The sequence below is a fragment of the Macrobrachium nipponense genome, chromosome 2 (genome assembly GCF_015104395.2).
Source record: "Macrobrachium nipponense isolate FS-2020 chromosome 2, ASM1510439v2, whole genome shotgun sequence".
Classification (NCBI taxonomy): Eukaryota; Metazoa; Arthropoda; class Malacostraca; order Decapoda; family Palaemonidae; genus Macrobrachium; species Macrobrachium nipponense.
In genome coordinates this window covers 119,532,810-119,549,708 of record NC_087201.1, presented here as the reverse complement: position 1 = coordinate 119,549,708, position 16,899 = coordinate 119,532,810, and the positions used below count along the sequence as shown (strand labels likewise).

General features: G+C 41.7%; 1 protein-coding gene and 1 pseudogene across 1 annotated transcript in view; one reads left to right on the top strand and one right to left on the bottom strand.

Annotated features, from left to right (window-relative positions):
- LOC135221288 (transmembrane protein 214-like) overlaps nucleotides 1-16,899 on the bottom strand; it is a 324,587-nt pseudogene that overhangs the window by 26,552 nt on the left and 281,136 nt on the right.
- The window catches only part of LOC135221583 (transmembrane protein 214-B-like), a 125,121-nt gene continuing 124,446 nt past the window's right edge, over nucleotides 16,225-16,899 (top strand). Inside the window, exon 1 of the mRNA XM_064259272.1 lies at nucleotides 16,225-16,418. Within this exon, the coding sequence (XP_064115342.1) occupies nucleotides 16,242-16,418 (177 nt within the window). The 5' untranslated portion in view covers nucleotides 16,225-16,241. The remainder of the gene's footprint in view (nucleotides 16,419-16,899) is intronic.

Genomic DNA, 16,899 nt, shown 5'->3' with positions numbered 1-16,899 from the left:
GATCCTTTCTCTCCCCGGGGTTTTACAACCGCCTTTTCTTGGTTCCAAAGGCTTCGGGGGGATGGAGACCCGTCCTAGATGTAAGCGTCCTGAACAGGTACGTGGAGAAAAAGAAAGTTCGTCCATGGAGACTTCAGCTTCAGTTCTGTCTTCCCTACGTCAGGGAGATTGGATGTATCCCTGGACCTTCAGGATGCTTACTTTCATGTTCCGATTCACCCCATCGTCAAGAAAATATCTAAGATTTGTTGTTCAAGGACAAATCTTCCAATTCAGGGCCTTGTGCTTCGGCCTTTCGACCGCGCCCCTCAGGTATTTACGTATCTGATGCGGTAAACGTGGCCAAATGGCTTCATTTAGAAGGGATACGCATCTCAATGTATCTCGACGATTGGCTAATCCGGGCCAAGTCAGAGAAACGGTGTTTGGAGGACCTACAGTCTACTTTGAACCTAGCAAAGACGTTAGGATTACTCGTGAACCTCGAGAAATCGCAGATGATCCCCAGTCAGAACTTAGTCTATTTGGGGATTCGGATGGATTCTCGGGGTTTTCGGGCTTTTGTCCCAGTCCCAGGAAAGGATTGCTCGGGGATTACAAAAAATCTCGAGCTTCCTAGAGAAAGAACGGAGTTCGGTGAGGGAGTGGTTAAGTCTTCTGGGAACCCTTTCCTCACTAGAACAGTTCATTTTTTTTTTTTTTTTTGAGGTTTTTTTTTTTTTTTTTTTTTTTTTTTCCCGCTAGGGAAAGACTCCACCTTCGCCCTCTTCAATTCTTCTTAAGAAGAATTTGGAGTTGGAAGAACGGACAGCTTTCGGACACTTTCAGTATTCCTCTGGAAGTAAAGAATCATCTGAAGTGGTGGATTTTTCCCTTAGAAAAGAACGAGGGCTTGTCTCTAGAAGTTCGGAACCCAAACCTAATCTTGTTCTCAGACGCTCAGAGAAGGGATGGGGAGCGACTCTAGGGACTAAAGAAATATCAGGCCAATGGAGGAAGGATCAGCTAGACTGCATATAAACTCCAAAGAACTTTATGCAGTTCTTCTAGCTCTAAAAGCCTTCGAGACACAGGTGTTAGGTCAAGTGGTACAGGTCAAACTCGGACAACACCACAGCGTTGGCCTATATCAAGAAACAAGGGGGAACTCACTCTCTTTCTCTGTTCCATATAACAAAAGAGCTGTTGTATTGGGCAAAAGAAAAGAAAGTGACTCTTCTCACAAGATTCGTGAAAGGAGAGAAGAACATCAGAGCAGACAGGCTAAGCAGGTTAAACCAAGTTCTCCCCACAGAATGGACCCTTCACATTCAGGTGTGTCAGGCTCTGTGGTCCCTGTGGGGCAGTCCACATATAGACCTATTCGCACCTACCTATCAGAAGGATAGAGAACTTTTGCTCCTTAGTGGAAGACCCGAGAGCGATAGCGGTGGACGCCATGCTACTGGACTGGTCAGGCCTAGATGCCTACGCATTTCCCCCTTCAAAATGTTAGGAGTGGTGTTAAGAAAGTTTGCGGCATCAAGAGGGACGAGACTAACACTCATCGCTCCCTTTTGCCGTCTCAAGATTGGTTCACAGAGGTACAGGAATGGACAGTGGACTTCCCAAGATCTCTTCCACACAGGAGAGATCTCAAACAACCCCATTTCGAGAGGTACCATCAAAACCTCCCCGCTCTCGCTCTGACTGCCTTTCGACTATCGAAAGACTTGTCAGAGCGAGAGGCTTTTCAAGCAAAGCTTCAAAAGCAATTGCTAGGGCCCGGAGATCTTCAACTATTCGGGTCTACCAATCAAAATGGGATGTATTTAGAAGATGGTGTAAGAAGAATAAACTGTCCTCTTCCGATACCTCTGTGACCAACATAGCTGATTTCTTGATTTTCCTTAGGAAGAATCAAAATTATCAGTTTCTACCATTAAAGGTTATCGAAGTATGCTTTCGGCCGTATTTCGAAACAGAGGTTTGAGAATTGCAGAAGATAAAGACCTCCCACGATCTTATTAGATCTTTTGAAACCTCAAAAACCTTTTCTCCTCGCACTCCGAACTGGAACCTAGATGTAGTTTTGAGATTTCTATCATCTAGTAGATTTGAACCTCCTCTCAACGCGTCGTTTAGAGATCTAACGAGAAAATGTATTTTCTTTGTTGTCGTTAGCGACTGCGAAGAGAATTAGTGAAATACACGCTCTAGATTCTCGAGTAGGATTTAAGAGCGATGCGGCAATTTGTTCTTTCCAGACTCTGTTTCTGGCTAAAAACGAGAACCCCTCTAAACCCTGGCCAAAGAGTTTTGAAGTTAAAGGACTTTCAAATCTAGTAGGAGAGGAATTAGAAAGATCTTTATGTCCGGTTAGAGCTTTGAAGTTCTATTTAAAGAAGAAGAATGAACTAAACGGATGTAAACAAAGCCTGTGGTGCGCAGTTAGGGATCCTAGTAGACCCATGTCAAAAAATGCATTAGCATTCTTTGTGAGGAGCATTATTACGGATGCTCATAATGACTGCACTGAAGACTCTTCAGGACTCTCCGATTGAAGGCTCATGGAGGTTAGAGCGGTAGCCACTTCATTAGCATTTCAGAAGAACATGTCTTTAAAAGACATTGTGGATGCGACTTACTGGAGGTGTAATTCAGTGTTCGCATCGCACTATCTCAAGGACGTTAAAGTAACATATGAAAAGTGTTTCTCTCTGGGTCCTTTTGTATCAGCCGATACAGTGCTGGGGCTGGGAGCACATAACGATCCTTAGAAAAAATTTGTATTTGTTAAAAATTTTTTTTTTTGATAGTACATAGATCTACCTTGTGAGACGAGTTGTTGGTTTTTTCTGCTGATTAGTATGCTTGCTGGCGTACGGACGTCCGAGCTTGGATCAGTGGGGGGAATCAAGAGACGTCTTACTGAATAGATTGTACAAACATTTTTTTTAAATTTTAATTTTATTTTTGTACTTTACTGTACGAATGTTTGTGTTTCGAGTTTGTGGTCGTTTGCAAGAGGTTAGGGGATAACTTCTTGCAATCTTAGAACTAACATGGATAGGTTGAGGTGATCGGGATCGATGTTGTGCTCCTTGTATAAGGTCTTGTCAAGTAAGTGGATAAGCACCCATTGACGTAGTCCTTCCAGGATCTACCAAGTAAGCGGGTAAGACCCCTTTGGCAGAACCACAAGAACTCTTAGCCATAGATCAATATCTCGCTGAGGCTCTTGAGACTGTCTAGACTCCTGGATTGTATTCATGAAGTCTTCAGTCTAAACAGGTAGGAACCAAGGTTTTATTTATTTATTACCTACAACGATAGTTGTGATTCCTGTTTGATTCTATATTTAGCTGTCTCTTTCCCACCTCCAATGGTGTGAATCAGCTAAGTATATATCTGACAGGTAAGTTAAATGTATAAAAATGATATTGTTATGATACAATAAAGTTTTATACATACTTACCTGGCAGATATATACTTAGCTATTTGACTCCGTCGTCCGACAGAAATTCGAATTTCGCGCACACGCTACCTGTAGGTCAGGTGATCTACTTACCTGCCGCTGGGTGGCAGGACTAGGAACCATCCCCATGTTCTATCATATTTTTTCTATACCGCCTGTCTCCTGAGGGGAGGTAGGGTGGGTATAATTTTGTATATATCTGCCAGGTAAGTATGTATAAAACTTTATTGTATCATAACAATATCATGTTTCGATTGAATGCTGCTGTCATGAGTTTTTAGGTTTCGATTGAATGCTGCTGGAAAGGCGTATCCTAGTGTACAGTTGTCTTCCTATTCCAGTGGTTCATTGCCTAACAGAAAGCGTCAATGGCGTGATTCTTTGGTCTCTCTTGACCTCTGAAGAGGTATTATTCAGTTGATGAAGCCTCGTACCCTTGCAGTCATGTTTGTCCGACTCCTCACAGTCGATGTTCAACTCGAGACTCAACTGAGTTGGCTCACAATCGATGTTTGACTCGCAGCTCAGCTGATCCGACTCTCAGTCGATTTTTGACTTATGATTTGGCTGATTCGACTCACAATCGATGTTCAACTCGCGACTCGGCTGTTCCAACTCACTCGATTTTTGACTCACGACTGCTGATTCGACTCACAATTGATGTTCAACTCGCTACTCAGCTGGTTCGACTCCCAGTTGATTTTCAACTCCCGACTTGGCTGATTCGAGTGAAGGGAGTCCAATGGGCATTTTTTCACTTCGGTCGAACTTGTCATACTTTACTAGGTTTCAACTGAATGCCACTGGAAAGGCATTTAGTGAGTGGTGCACAGTAGACATCAGACTGAAGGATGGTTACTTATTTTACCTAATTAATATTTTGAATGCCCTGTGCTAGTGCCTAGACGTTGGAAGCATCGTAAGCGACCTTTTGCTTCCGATAGCCATTCCTCTCCCAGGCGTTTGCAGCTAGGTGTGTCGACTCACTCGCCTTCATAATGCTCTTAAAGGTGGAGATACAGACTTTTCCACTGAAGAGGAAGTGAATTAGAATTCTGCTCCAGCATTCATATATTTGAGCCTTCTCAAATACTTTTGTCCCAGACGTTTATCAGAATAGTACCGATTCTCATGATGAGCACCAGGTAGTATTAGTGCCTAGCCGCTCAAATCTCTCTCCTGTAATGGGTGGTTTTTTTTGTCAAGCGTCAGTCCCCCGTACAGGCACAGATACCAATTCTCATGATGAGCACCAGGTAGTATTAGTGCCTAGCCGCTCGGATCTCTCTCCTGTAAGGGGTGTTTTTTTTTGTCAAGCGTCAGTCCCCGTACAGGCACTCTGTGCCATCTGAGGTGTCCACTCCCTTGCTTCAGCTCACTCAGCGTATTCCACGCCTCACCTGGCACCAACTGTTGGAAGTCTAGCACTGGCTGTTGGAGGTCCGATGACACAGTCTCCTCGTTCATCTTCTTTGACACTAGGGGATCTCTTGGTAGCCACCATTTGGACAGGAAGTTTTGATCACTAAGACAGACACGTGGCAAGAAGTGGCAAGTTCTCACAAACTTTTGGTGTGGTCAACTTTACTTGACACTCGCATTCCCACAATTGAACCAGTTGTAGGTAGAAAATGCAATGTTTGATGGGTGAAAACCCCTGTTCTCCCTTCAGAAAGCATCTTTTTTGCTTTGGCGAATATGTTCTCCTAAGTCTTTGGTTTGCTATCATCACCGCAAGTTGATGATGGCATGAGTTATCGCCTGCTCCAGCTAGCTCTGAGAAGAAGAGAGGCCAAAAACAGTCATCCTCTCTTTTTTCCTGGGTTACAGAACTCTATACATTACACTCCCCAGAATTCAGATGCAAGAGACTGCGTTCCTAGTTTTATTTTCAGATCTCTCTAGTGTTCCCGTTTTGGGGAATAACCAGTTCAGCATAAACCAGTCGTCATCGGTGTCCTGTTTTTGCCTTAGAAGTGTCCCTTTGGGATAGCTTCACCTTCGCTGTCTTCATTAGATAATGAAGGAGGTCTGCTTCCAGTCCTTATTCTTTTTCCCTTTAAAGTGGAGAAGAATTAGGCTGATGCTCGGTCGACAGGCTTACGAATATACATACAGGCAGTCCCCGGGTTACGACGTTCCGAGGTTACGACGCTTGTCAATAGACGCTATTTTCAGGGTTACGACGCATGTTCCAGGGTTACGACGACTACAACGCTCGTCTGGGAGATGAAATATGACACCAAAAATGCAAAATAATCAATATTTGAAGGTTTTTTTGATGAAAAATGCCATAAGAATGCAGTTTACATAGTTTTCAATGCACCCAAAGCATTAAAAGTAAGGTTTTCTTAGGATTTTTGATGATGTTCCGGCTTACGGCGATTTTTGGCTTACGACGCGTCTCAAGAACGGAACCCCCGTCGTAACCCGGGGACCACCTGTACTTGTATATTCTCCTTGCAACATATGTTTATTATCAGTTGTACCGTTCGAGTACAGGCGTATACATGTGAGATAATTCTTCTGGTGTGTGACTGAGACTATTAGTACCATCTCTTAATTTCCTGAAACTCGGGACAGCCTTTTGAGCCTACCAAGAGTTTCCGATTTTGATTATGATATGACTAGTGGTATTGTTTGTTCATGAAACTTACCTGTCAGATATATATATAGCTGTATTCTCCGAAGTCCGACAGAATTTCAAAACTCCCGGCACACGCAGTGGGCGGCCAGGTGGTTAGTACCCATTCCCGCCGCTGGGAGGCGGATATCAGGAATCATTCCCATTTTCTATTCAGATTTTTCTCTGTCGCGGTAGTGAAAACACCTGTTTCCATTACCTCCGCCTAGGATTTTGAAACTTCATTAGCCGCTTAAGTATCCTACTTATTTTTTTTGAATGATTGACTTGGATTTGTGGCTAGGCATACGCTATCATAAATTAATCGGCTAAGGTTTCCTCCTCCCCTCATGGCGCTATGTATACGTTATGTGACGTTCGCTTTACTACGAAACGGGATATTGTTCAAGCTCATAAGATTGACGTCCGGCAAGCTGATTTGCATAGTCAAACAGCTCGCCAAGACGCATCTTACTCGTCCCTAAGGGACGCTCTGTCAGCGGACAGAGATGACACTGGACAGACTATCCTAGTTTTCGACAGGAGAAGGGCAAAGAATTCCTCATACCCAAGAACACACAGGCGTCCTTTTAAATGCCCTTCTGCAGTGTCGATGAGCGTGACAAAGACGCAAGATGTCGCACAGCCGGCCGTCGTTTTTGTCAAGAGTGGCGAACGTCCTTAAGACTCGTCCTGATGACGATCACCGTACTTATGCTTAGGACGCTCGCGTTTCATGAGCGGCTCTCCCCTCGCCAGGAAGCCTCTCAAGTTACTCGTGTTGACGCACGTCATTCACTATGACGCTTCCCTTGATGTTCGTCGCTCTTCTATTCCGGACGCTCTTCAAGACGCTCAAAGAATGCAATCAGGACGTTCGGCAAGCACCTCGCGACGATGCCTTTCGGAACGCTCGGCGTTCCTTTTTTGAGCGCGTGTCTGGATATGTTCACTTGCATTACTAAGACGCAAAATGTTGCACAGGCGGCCACCGTCTTTATTAGAAGGTAACGAAAGTCTTTAAGGCCGTCTTGGAGACGATAGCCTTACGTCTTCCTATAGTGCTCTCACACTTCAGGAGCAGTGTGCGGCTCTCCAGGACGCTTTTCGGGTGGCCTTTCAGAAGACGCTCGACGTCATAAACATTGATAAGCTTTTTGGAAGACGCTCGATGTCTTACACATCTGGACGCTCGCCAGGACGCTAGCGAGGACGCTCGCCAGGACGCTAGCGAGGACGCTCGCCAGGACGCTAGCGAGGACGCTTTTGAAGACGCTCGGCATCCTACACGTCATGACGCTCGGTAGAGCACTTGCCAGGACGTTCTTCAGAACGATAGGCGTCCTACGCATCAAGACGTTCGGCAGGATTCCTGCAAGAACGCTCTTCAAGAGGGCGTCGTCGAAGTAGAGGAAGGAGTTTGGTCTCGTCAAGATGTCTACTTCGCTTTCTACGAAGGGAGCGTTCAATAGAATCCATCACTTGATGAATTCCAGGAAAACTGTAAGCAGATTTCGGTGTCATAAAACGCCTCGTCTGCTTTCGGGATTGCGCTGCCGAAGGGGAACATTAAGGTCCTTCCTGTCGTTAAGCCCAGTCTCTAATCAGGAATCCTGCCCCTTCCTCGATTTCTGCGGGAATCGGGAAGGCTATATGCTCGAATTCCTGGATTACTTTCCGTCATGCAATTGGGTTAGTTCTCATTGACAAAGTTCTTAGTAACATTTTATCGCATAAGCGGATAAGTAACAAAATTTCGAAAGAGCTCTCATTCATTAGTCAGAGGCTCATCCAGGAAAAAGACTTATAGACTACGTCCATGAAGTCTTATGTCAAATATCATAAGAAGCTTGAACTTTCCTTTTCGATCTTCGGTTCTCACTTGAGGATTTCCATTTGAATAATATTATTCCTTTTCTTGGCAAAGAGAATGAAGACAGTCGATTTCCATTCTCTCTCTCTTCCTCGTCGAGGAAAGAATGTAGTAGAGAATTAGATGTTCAAGTGACTGCAATACTTAGGTATTTTATCTTCGCGTCATATTACTAATGTAAAGTTCAAGTCATATACGCATATCGTGGTTACCTCTACAGATGGCAACCGAAAGGACTGTTATTTTAAGTGTATTTAATCGGTCCTTCCTGCAAACTTCCAGGAGTTTCCGGTGTAAGGACAATGCTTGAAGGTATTGTTACAACAACACCAACTCAGCTTCTGCATGTAGCGAATTATGTTTCGCTTAAATATGCCTGCTTGAGAATTTTCTTATGATCGATAATAGTAACGAACCTATTCCTTCGTAGAAGAGAGTAGCTGGTAACTCAGGCAGAATAGTGCGAAACGAGAGGTTGCTGTCATTGTGGATGACGCAGTATATTTAATCGGTACTCCGGCAACTTTCCAGGAGTTTCCGATTTAACATTTGGTTAATTAAGCGTAATGTTACGACAACACAAAATCAGCTTCTGTATTAGCGAATTCTGTTTCGCTTAGATATGCCAACTTGAGAGTTTCTGTTCAAATAATGGAAAATCTATTCCTTAGATGAATAGAATAGCTGGCAACTCGGCATAAGACTGCGAGAAGGTGAACATAAGCTGCTGCCTGTAACTGTCACAGTGTCTCACACTGTCACCAACTCAGTGTTAGGTAGCTCGTTGTACTGCTCAGTCGGTTACGTCTCTCTCTCCCGCGGGATTGATTTACGAACCGTATCTCTGCCCTACAATCATGACTTTCGCCTCGGGTTGAGGGGATTTCTGGTAATCATGAATAAACGACTTCCTTTTGCTAAGAAATTTTCAACAGAGATATCTCTTAGACATGTTCGGCGCTGCTTACCGCACTGTAACAGAATTCTGTACGAGTCTACCGCAGCATAGCACTATAATAATGCTCTCCTGCTTATGCAAAGCGCAGCCTTATTAGGGAAGGAAGCATGCTTAGTGAGGGAATGGATGAGTCTGCTGGGGACCATTTCCTCGCTGGAGAAGCTTGTTTCCCTGAATAGACTGCAATTCAGACCTCTACAGTTTTTCCTACAGGAGAACTGAAATAACATCAAAGATCTAGAGATAATTCTAAACGTCTCTCAATGGGTTAAGGATCACCTCAGGTGATAATGAGAGGGAGCCAGGCATCCGGACAGAGGTCCTGGCACATAATCTAAAAGAATTGGAAGCAATTTGGTTGGCTCTCCAGTTCCTCGAAGAGTGAGGTTTTGGTCGAGTGGTCCAAATCATCTCAGATAATTCCGCAGCTCTCTCATATCCCAAGAAAAGAGAGATGGTTATCGGCATAGGCACGGAACGTAACGATCCTTAAGAGGTTCGTTACACGATTGCACGTCCGTGCGGATCTTCTCGATCGACGGCAGCAACTACTGACGTTTGACTTTTGAGTAATCCTCGCTTAGAAGTATGTCGAGAGTTGTGGAGACTTTGGGGACGTCCTTTCGTAGATTTGCAATATTGAAGACGAAGAAGCTTCCTCTACGTTGCGCCCTTATTCTCGATCCGAGAGCGGTAGCAATAGACGCCATCCTATAGTATGGAATGGGGATAGTTGGTTAGCCCTTTTCCCCTATTCAAAAGCTTAGGAAATGTAATAAGATAATCGCTGGCGTCAGAGGGAGTGAGAAAGACGCTGATCGCCCCATGTTGGCCTTCGAGAGGCTGGATTCACAGAGGTCACGTCCTTCAGAGAGCACTTTCCAAGGACCCTTCCCGAGAGAATCGGTCTACTCTAACAGCCTCACTTCGAGAGGTACCTAAAATCTCTCCGCTCTGAGTCTGAATGCGTTCAGACTGTCAAGAAGCGAGAGGATCTTCAAGATTAATTGCAAGTCTCATTGCCAAAGCAAAGCAGTGCTGCATATTTTGCAGTGTACCAATCGGAGTGGGCCGTTTCTGGACATAGGGCAGGAAGAATGACTGTTCCTCCACCTCTGACCTCTGTGAATTACTTTACCGCCTTCCCATTCCGTCTGAAGTATGGGATAAGCTAGCAGTCCCAACTATTGTAGAATACGGAAATATGTTGACGGCCTCTAGGCTCAGAGATTCGGATCTGTCAAACAACAAAGCCCCTTCACGATCTTGAGGTCTGTGGAAATCTTGAAATTTTTTAGATCGAAGCTTCCGGCATGGAACTTAGATGTAGTCTGAAGTTCCTGATGTCAAAGCATTTCGAACCTCTCCTTTCTGTAAACTTAATACACGTAACCAGAAAGGCTAATTTTCTAACCACTCTAGCTGCGGCAAAGATGGTAGTGAGGTTTTAGCCATCATCAGAGGTTTTGGCTTTAGAGGACATAATTCGGTGTCCTCTAAGCCTTCCGTTCTTGCTAAGAACGAAAACCCGTCTAACCCTTGGCCCAGAGACCTGGAGATCAAGGGGATGGCACAATTTTTGGGCAAGAGCCACAGAGAGTCCTGTGCCCTGTCGGGACTCTCAAGTTTTATCTTGATAAAACTAAAGAAAGTCGAGGTCATTCGGACAATCTGCGGTGTTCCGTAAAAAGACCAGACTTGCCCATGTCGAAGAACGCCCTGGCGTTATTTTTAAGGAGTCTTTCTAAGAGGCTCATTCGTCATGTTTGAACAAAGATTTGAAACCTTTTAAAGTAAATGCTCACGAGGTGAGGGCGCGGCCTCGGAAGCATTTCAACAGAGCATGACACTCTGTAATATCCCGAGTGCCACGTTTGAGCGAAGCAACTCTGTGTTCGCTTCACACTCCCGACGGGATGTGAAGACGACATATGAGATCTGCGAGTCGCTAGGACCATACATATCCGTAGAAATATTATTGGAGGCAGGAAGCAGCACGAATCCTATCCTATAGAAAAGGGATAGGTGTGCTTTTAACTTTGAAGGGTTGGTCGCTTGAGGCGCTTTCCCTTTCGTTAGCCTAGAAGTTATGGGACTAACTTCGATAGGTTAGGTCAGGTGGTGGTTTTAGCTTCGTTGCCCTCACAGTATGGTCAATATGGTCTAGTCACATTGTGGTCACGCTCCCGTTGACAGATCATCTAGAGCGCACCAACTACACAGGTCACTACCTTGTTGGCAACTCTAGTAAAGCAAAAGCAGACTTCGGTGATAGTAATCAAGAAGTCAGCTATGCTAACAGGTAAGGAATCAAGATGTCAATCATCTGCACTTGAGGTGTTTCCTAATCCTTCTATTCTGTCCCTTCCCACCTCCAATGGTGGGATTCAGCTATATATATATCTGACAGGTAAGTTTCATGAACAAAATGTTATTGTTATGATACAATAAAGTTTGTTCATACTTACCTGGCAGATATATATAATTAAAGTACCCACCCACCTCCCCTCAGGGGACAGTGGTATGAAAAATCTGAATAGAAAATGGGAATGATTCCTGATATCCGCCTCCCAGCGGCGGGAATGGGTACTAACCACCTGGCCGCCCACTGCGTGTGCCGGGAGTTTTGAAATTCTGTCGGACTTCGGAGAATACAGCTATATATATATCTGCCAGGTAAGTATGAACAAACTTTATTGTATCATAACAATAACATTTTTGCCAACAACACCACAGGGTTGGCATTTGCACCGAACAAGGGGGTTTTTCTTTCCCTCATGTTTCTGTTTACATATAGGTGATCGAGGGTATTTGTCGTACACTCAATAGCTCTATAAGATGAATGCATTCCAAGGCAGAATGTGCTGCCAGGCAACTCGGCCATGGAGACGAGTGAGGAGCAGAGTACTGCCTTCTCACTGAGTTTTTGTTCGTTGTAGTATTGTTTCTCCTCTGTCGAGGGTTAACTTCTAATCTGGATCTCTGCCTGGCCATCACAGAATTAAGTCTCTGGTTGGCTCTGGATTCTCGCTTATGGTTGATATTTTGTGCTCCACAGTTGCCATTGCTAAATTCATTGGACAGAGATGTCTCATTAGACTCATTATTTCTTTCTGTTTACCCACAGTACAACAGAAGTCTGTAAGTCTTCTGCTTTGTCGCATTTGATCCATAGGCCACTGCGATGATTTAGAATTATTTTTTGGACAAACAGCGTTGTTCTGTGTTCTCCATATTCTTTTTTCTAATTCGTAAATTGTTCAATTACTAGTTGTTCACCCCAAATTGGAGTGAGGTTGAAAGGCATAGCCTAATAACTCAGCCGCCAGTGTGAAGAGAAGAGTTCCTCCCAGAACTTGTCTCTTCCTCTGTCTAAACTTGTTGTCTTCTAGTTAATATGGACTTCATGTTTAAGACACTTTTTTTTTTTTTTTTTTTTTTTTTTTTTTTTTTTTTTTGGCCTACTTTGAAGCGAAGCTAAGGATGTGTAAGTACAGCCTCTACTTCCTTAGTTTTCAGGCGTTATCTGCCATCGAGGTACTGGAAGTGTAAGCGATCTGTGCTTAATATATTTTTTATGTAGGTTTAAAGAAAAAAAAAAAAAGTTGAAAATTTTCAGTACCTGGAGACCATTTTTAGTTTTACTGGCATGGCATCGCGGAAGGAAGCAGAGGATGTTCTTCTATTATCTCTTCACCTTTTCAGTAAGGTGCTGAGTTTGGAGAGTCAGGGGGTACAGTGTACCTGGAGCACCCACCACTCTCAGTGGATGGATCTTGTCTTTCAGTGTAGGTGTCAGTGTTTTCTGGTTGTTTTATTTTGGTGCGACGCCCAGGGCAAGGGCGGGCACCTATCATACTTTGCTAGCCATAGGAGCATTCCCCTTACTGCAAAGTTTCACCTATGGGAGGCAACTCTTGGCTCTACTGCCACACCACTACGATTTAAGACGAGCGCCAACCAGAGGCAGTGTTTGTCTGCATAACTCTCTTAACTAATAGGAATGACAAACATTGTTTTTTCAGTGCTAGCAACTTTTCTATTTTCAAATTCATTACATGATGTAATGCTTTGGAGTAGAATATGCCCATAACCCCACCTCCTTTCAATGTGGAGTCTGCTATATAATTACCGGGTGAGTCTCATATACAAAAATGATGTTTTTTATAATAAAATAAGGTTTTGTAAATACTGAACCAGTAATTATATGATCAGAGCCCACCCACCTCCCCTCTGATGGACATTATGCATGAAACAGAATTAAGTTCTTTACTAAGTTGTTCCTAGTATTGCCATTGGACGATGGCACTGTATGTCTACACTTAACAATCGAAGCGCTACCCGCGAAATTTGAATTAGGCTGCTGAACGTTGGAAATTATAGCTATATAATTACTGGGTAAGTATATACTACAAAGCCTTATTTTATTATAAAAATATCATTTTTCCAAGCTATGCAAACCTGAGGTCCTATACACCAACTGCCCACCTCCTGCCACCCCTCAGTCGACAACCTGGGCTGAAAGCAAATTGGAATGTTTACGTCCGGTCGGTGGGACTACCAAAGACTGGACCAGTACTTAACTACCGAACCGCTTTGTTAAAGATTTCAGTGGCCGTGTCCAGGCTATAGCTAGAAAAATACAATATACTTTCAAAAATTGGGATTTTTGCTTAGTTCATGAGGCAAAATTCACAGGTTTTATAGCCCGTTGATTATTAACCCTCTTACGCCGATTGGACGTATTAAACGTCGTGTCAAAATGTCTCCCGTATGCCGATTGGACGTATCATACGTCGGCTCAAAAAAGTTTTTTTAAAAATTCGCGGAAAAATACTTAAAGGCCTACCAGCCGAAAACTTTTGTATCACGCGCCTTGGGGGATGCTTGGAGTTCACGGATCAAGGCGTTGTTTTGTTTACAATCGCTACGCAGGCGCGCAAGCGCGAATTTCTTTCTTATCGCACTAAAAAGTATCAGTGACACATCTCGGAAATTATTTTGTCACTTTGACATAATTTTTGCACCATTTTAAATTATCCTTTACATGAAGTATTATATATGAAAATGTGCGTAATTTCATGTAAAATACAACTAAAAAATACTCATGATTGTAGCTTTTATCAGTTTTGAAATATTTTCATATAAATAACGATAAGTGCAAAAATTTCAACCTTCGGTCAACTTTGACTCTACAGAAATGGTCGAGAAACGCAATTGTAAGCTAAAATTCTTATATTATAATAATATTCAATCATTTGCCTTCATTTTGCAACAAATTGGACGTCTTTAGCACAATATTTCTATTTATGGTTAATTTATGAAAAAACTTTTTCCTCACGTTCGTGTGATAACTCTTCCGATAAATTTTTTCGTGCGATTGTCCTAATGTTTGCACCCTTTTAAATTTGCCGTTACATAAAGTTTTATATATGGAAATGTGCGCAATTTCATGCACAATACAGCAACAAACAACCCATGGTTGTAGCTTTTATCAGTTTCGAAATATTTTCATATAAATAACGTTAAGTGCAAAAATTTCAACTTTTGGTCAACTTTGACTCTACCAAAATGGTCGAAAAACGCAATTGTAAGCTAAAACTCTTATATTCTAGTAATATTCAATCATTTACCTTCATTTTGCAACGACTTGGAAGTCTCTAGCACAATATTTCGATTTATGGTGAATTTATGTAAAAAAAAAAAAATTTCCTTACGTTCGCGCGGTAACACTTCCGAAAAAATCAGAATTTTTTTGTGCGATTGTCGAAATGTTTGCACCATTTAAAATTAGCTGTTACATAAAGTTTTATATATGAAAATGTGTGCAATTTCATGTAGAATACAACTAAAAATGATTGAAGGTTGTAGCTTTTCTCTTTTTTCGAAATATTTGCATATAAATCACGATAAATAGAAAAAAAAAACCACGTTCGGTCAAATTTGACTCTACTGAAATAGTTGAAAAACGCAATTGTAAGCTAAAACTCTTACGGCCTAGTAATATTCCGTCATTTTTTCTTCATTTTGAAACAAATTTGAAGTCCTCAAAACAATATTGTGATTTATGGTGAATTTTTGAAAAATATATTTACCTTCACTCCGCGCGCCGATTCGTGGCCGCAAGTCTCCGAAATACGTACATCGTATTATCCTAATATTTGCTCCTTTTCATATTAGCCTTTTTATAGAGTTTCATATATAAAAATGTGCGCAAATTCATGAAGAATACAATAAAAAATAATTGAAGGTTGTAGCTTTTTCCATCTCAGAAATATGTGCATATAAAAAAATATATATATAAAAATTTCGACATTCGGTCAAATTTAACTCGTCCGAAATGGTCGAAATCTGCAATTCTAATCTAAAACTCTTACAGTATCGTAATATTCAATCATTTGTCTTAATTTTGAAACAAATTGGAAGTCTCTAGAACAATATTTAGAATTACGGTGAATTTTTGAAAATAACATTTTTTTACGTCCGGCGTTACGAATTCGTACATCATTTTGTGATAATATTTTTCCGGTGTTGCTTTTATTGTTTTACTATGTATTATATATCAAAAGGATTGCAATTTAGTGTACAATACAACGAAAAAAAAATTAACTCGTTAGCTTTGACCGTTTTTTGCACAGCGTGATTTGAATACAATTATCTATGAATTTTTTTTTTCGCTACCATATATCGCATTATTTACTTATGATAATGATATTATTTTTCATTTCTGATGATTGCATACTAAACTTCAGGCAATGAAAAAAAAATGAGCCAAAAATGAACTCTTAATCTTCAAAACTAAGCGCGCTGTGATTTTTTGAAAAAATTATTTTTTCCGCTTCCTCGCTCACTCCAAACCGGCGCCGGCATACAGGAGAGGTTTTGATTTTTAGGGCTTCGGCGTAAGAGGGTTAATGCATCAGTCATAATACGGTGTTAAGTGTATAGAAGATCATGTCTTAAGGACTTGACCTTTACACATAATGTTAGTGAAGTTTGTAGAATTTCTAAGACCTTTTAAGTGTAGTGCATGTGCAAATCTGTAAAATCAAAGAAATATCACAAAACTATTAGAAAAAGTTAAGGGAGGAAAAGGTTTTATTGGCATACCCAACACCAGACAGTACTTCAAAACATTATACTCAGTGCAGTAACTTAATTCATCCTTTGTAAATGTTATTTTGTTAAGAGGTGATTTTGGCTAATTGTTGTTGATGTTAGTGCTTGAAAGTATCCATTGTTTAGGCATTTGTTTTAAATTTCATATGACTTGTCTCTGACCCCATCTTCATTTTGTGTTTGTTCTGTTTTGCAGCTGAGTGTTGGGGAAATGCAAAGTTTGTTGGATGTAGTGATGTCAAGATTTCTGGACTCGCCTTTAATCTGGTTGAAAGACCTAGCATCTTACCTCAATGTACGTATCAATCCTGTAAGGCAACCTGATCCAGTTTTCAAAGGTCAAGATCCTTCTTATCCAGCATCAAGACTGTCAAGCAAAGTAAAGCAGGTAGGTAGCCATACTCTTTTTCACATTATCTTAAAGGAATATGAGTGTTGCTTTATTTTCATGTTATTGATGAACCTATCACTTGTGTATTGGAAGAAGATGGGTAAGATAATCTCCCAGTAGAATGAACCCATATCATACCTGCTTTAGTTGTCAGTTCTCTGCGTTGTTTTAAAGTAGACATGTTATGTAGTTCTCTTGAATACCTGTGAAGTTTACTGTCCGTCATAATTCATTATATTTTGATCTGTTTCATATCAGTTTTAGTTTTCTTACTTAGTTTTAGTATACTTATTACTACATGGTATACAAACCATCAGTCCTTATAGGAATTACCTCCATTAAATACTGTCACTAGTCTTTCCCTTGTTTTATCACGGTGAGATCTTTCCATAATTTCTGCTTGTTGTTTGATGTCCTGTGTATGTTTGCTGTTGATTGTGAATTAGTAACAACATGCAAACCCATGATTCTATTAAGG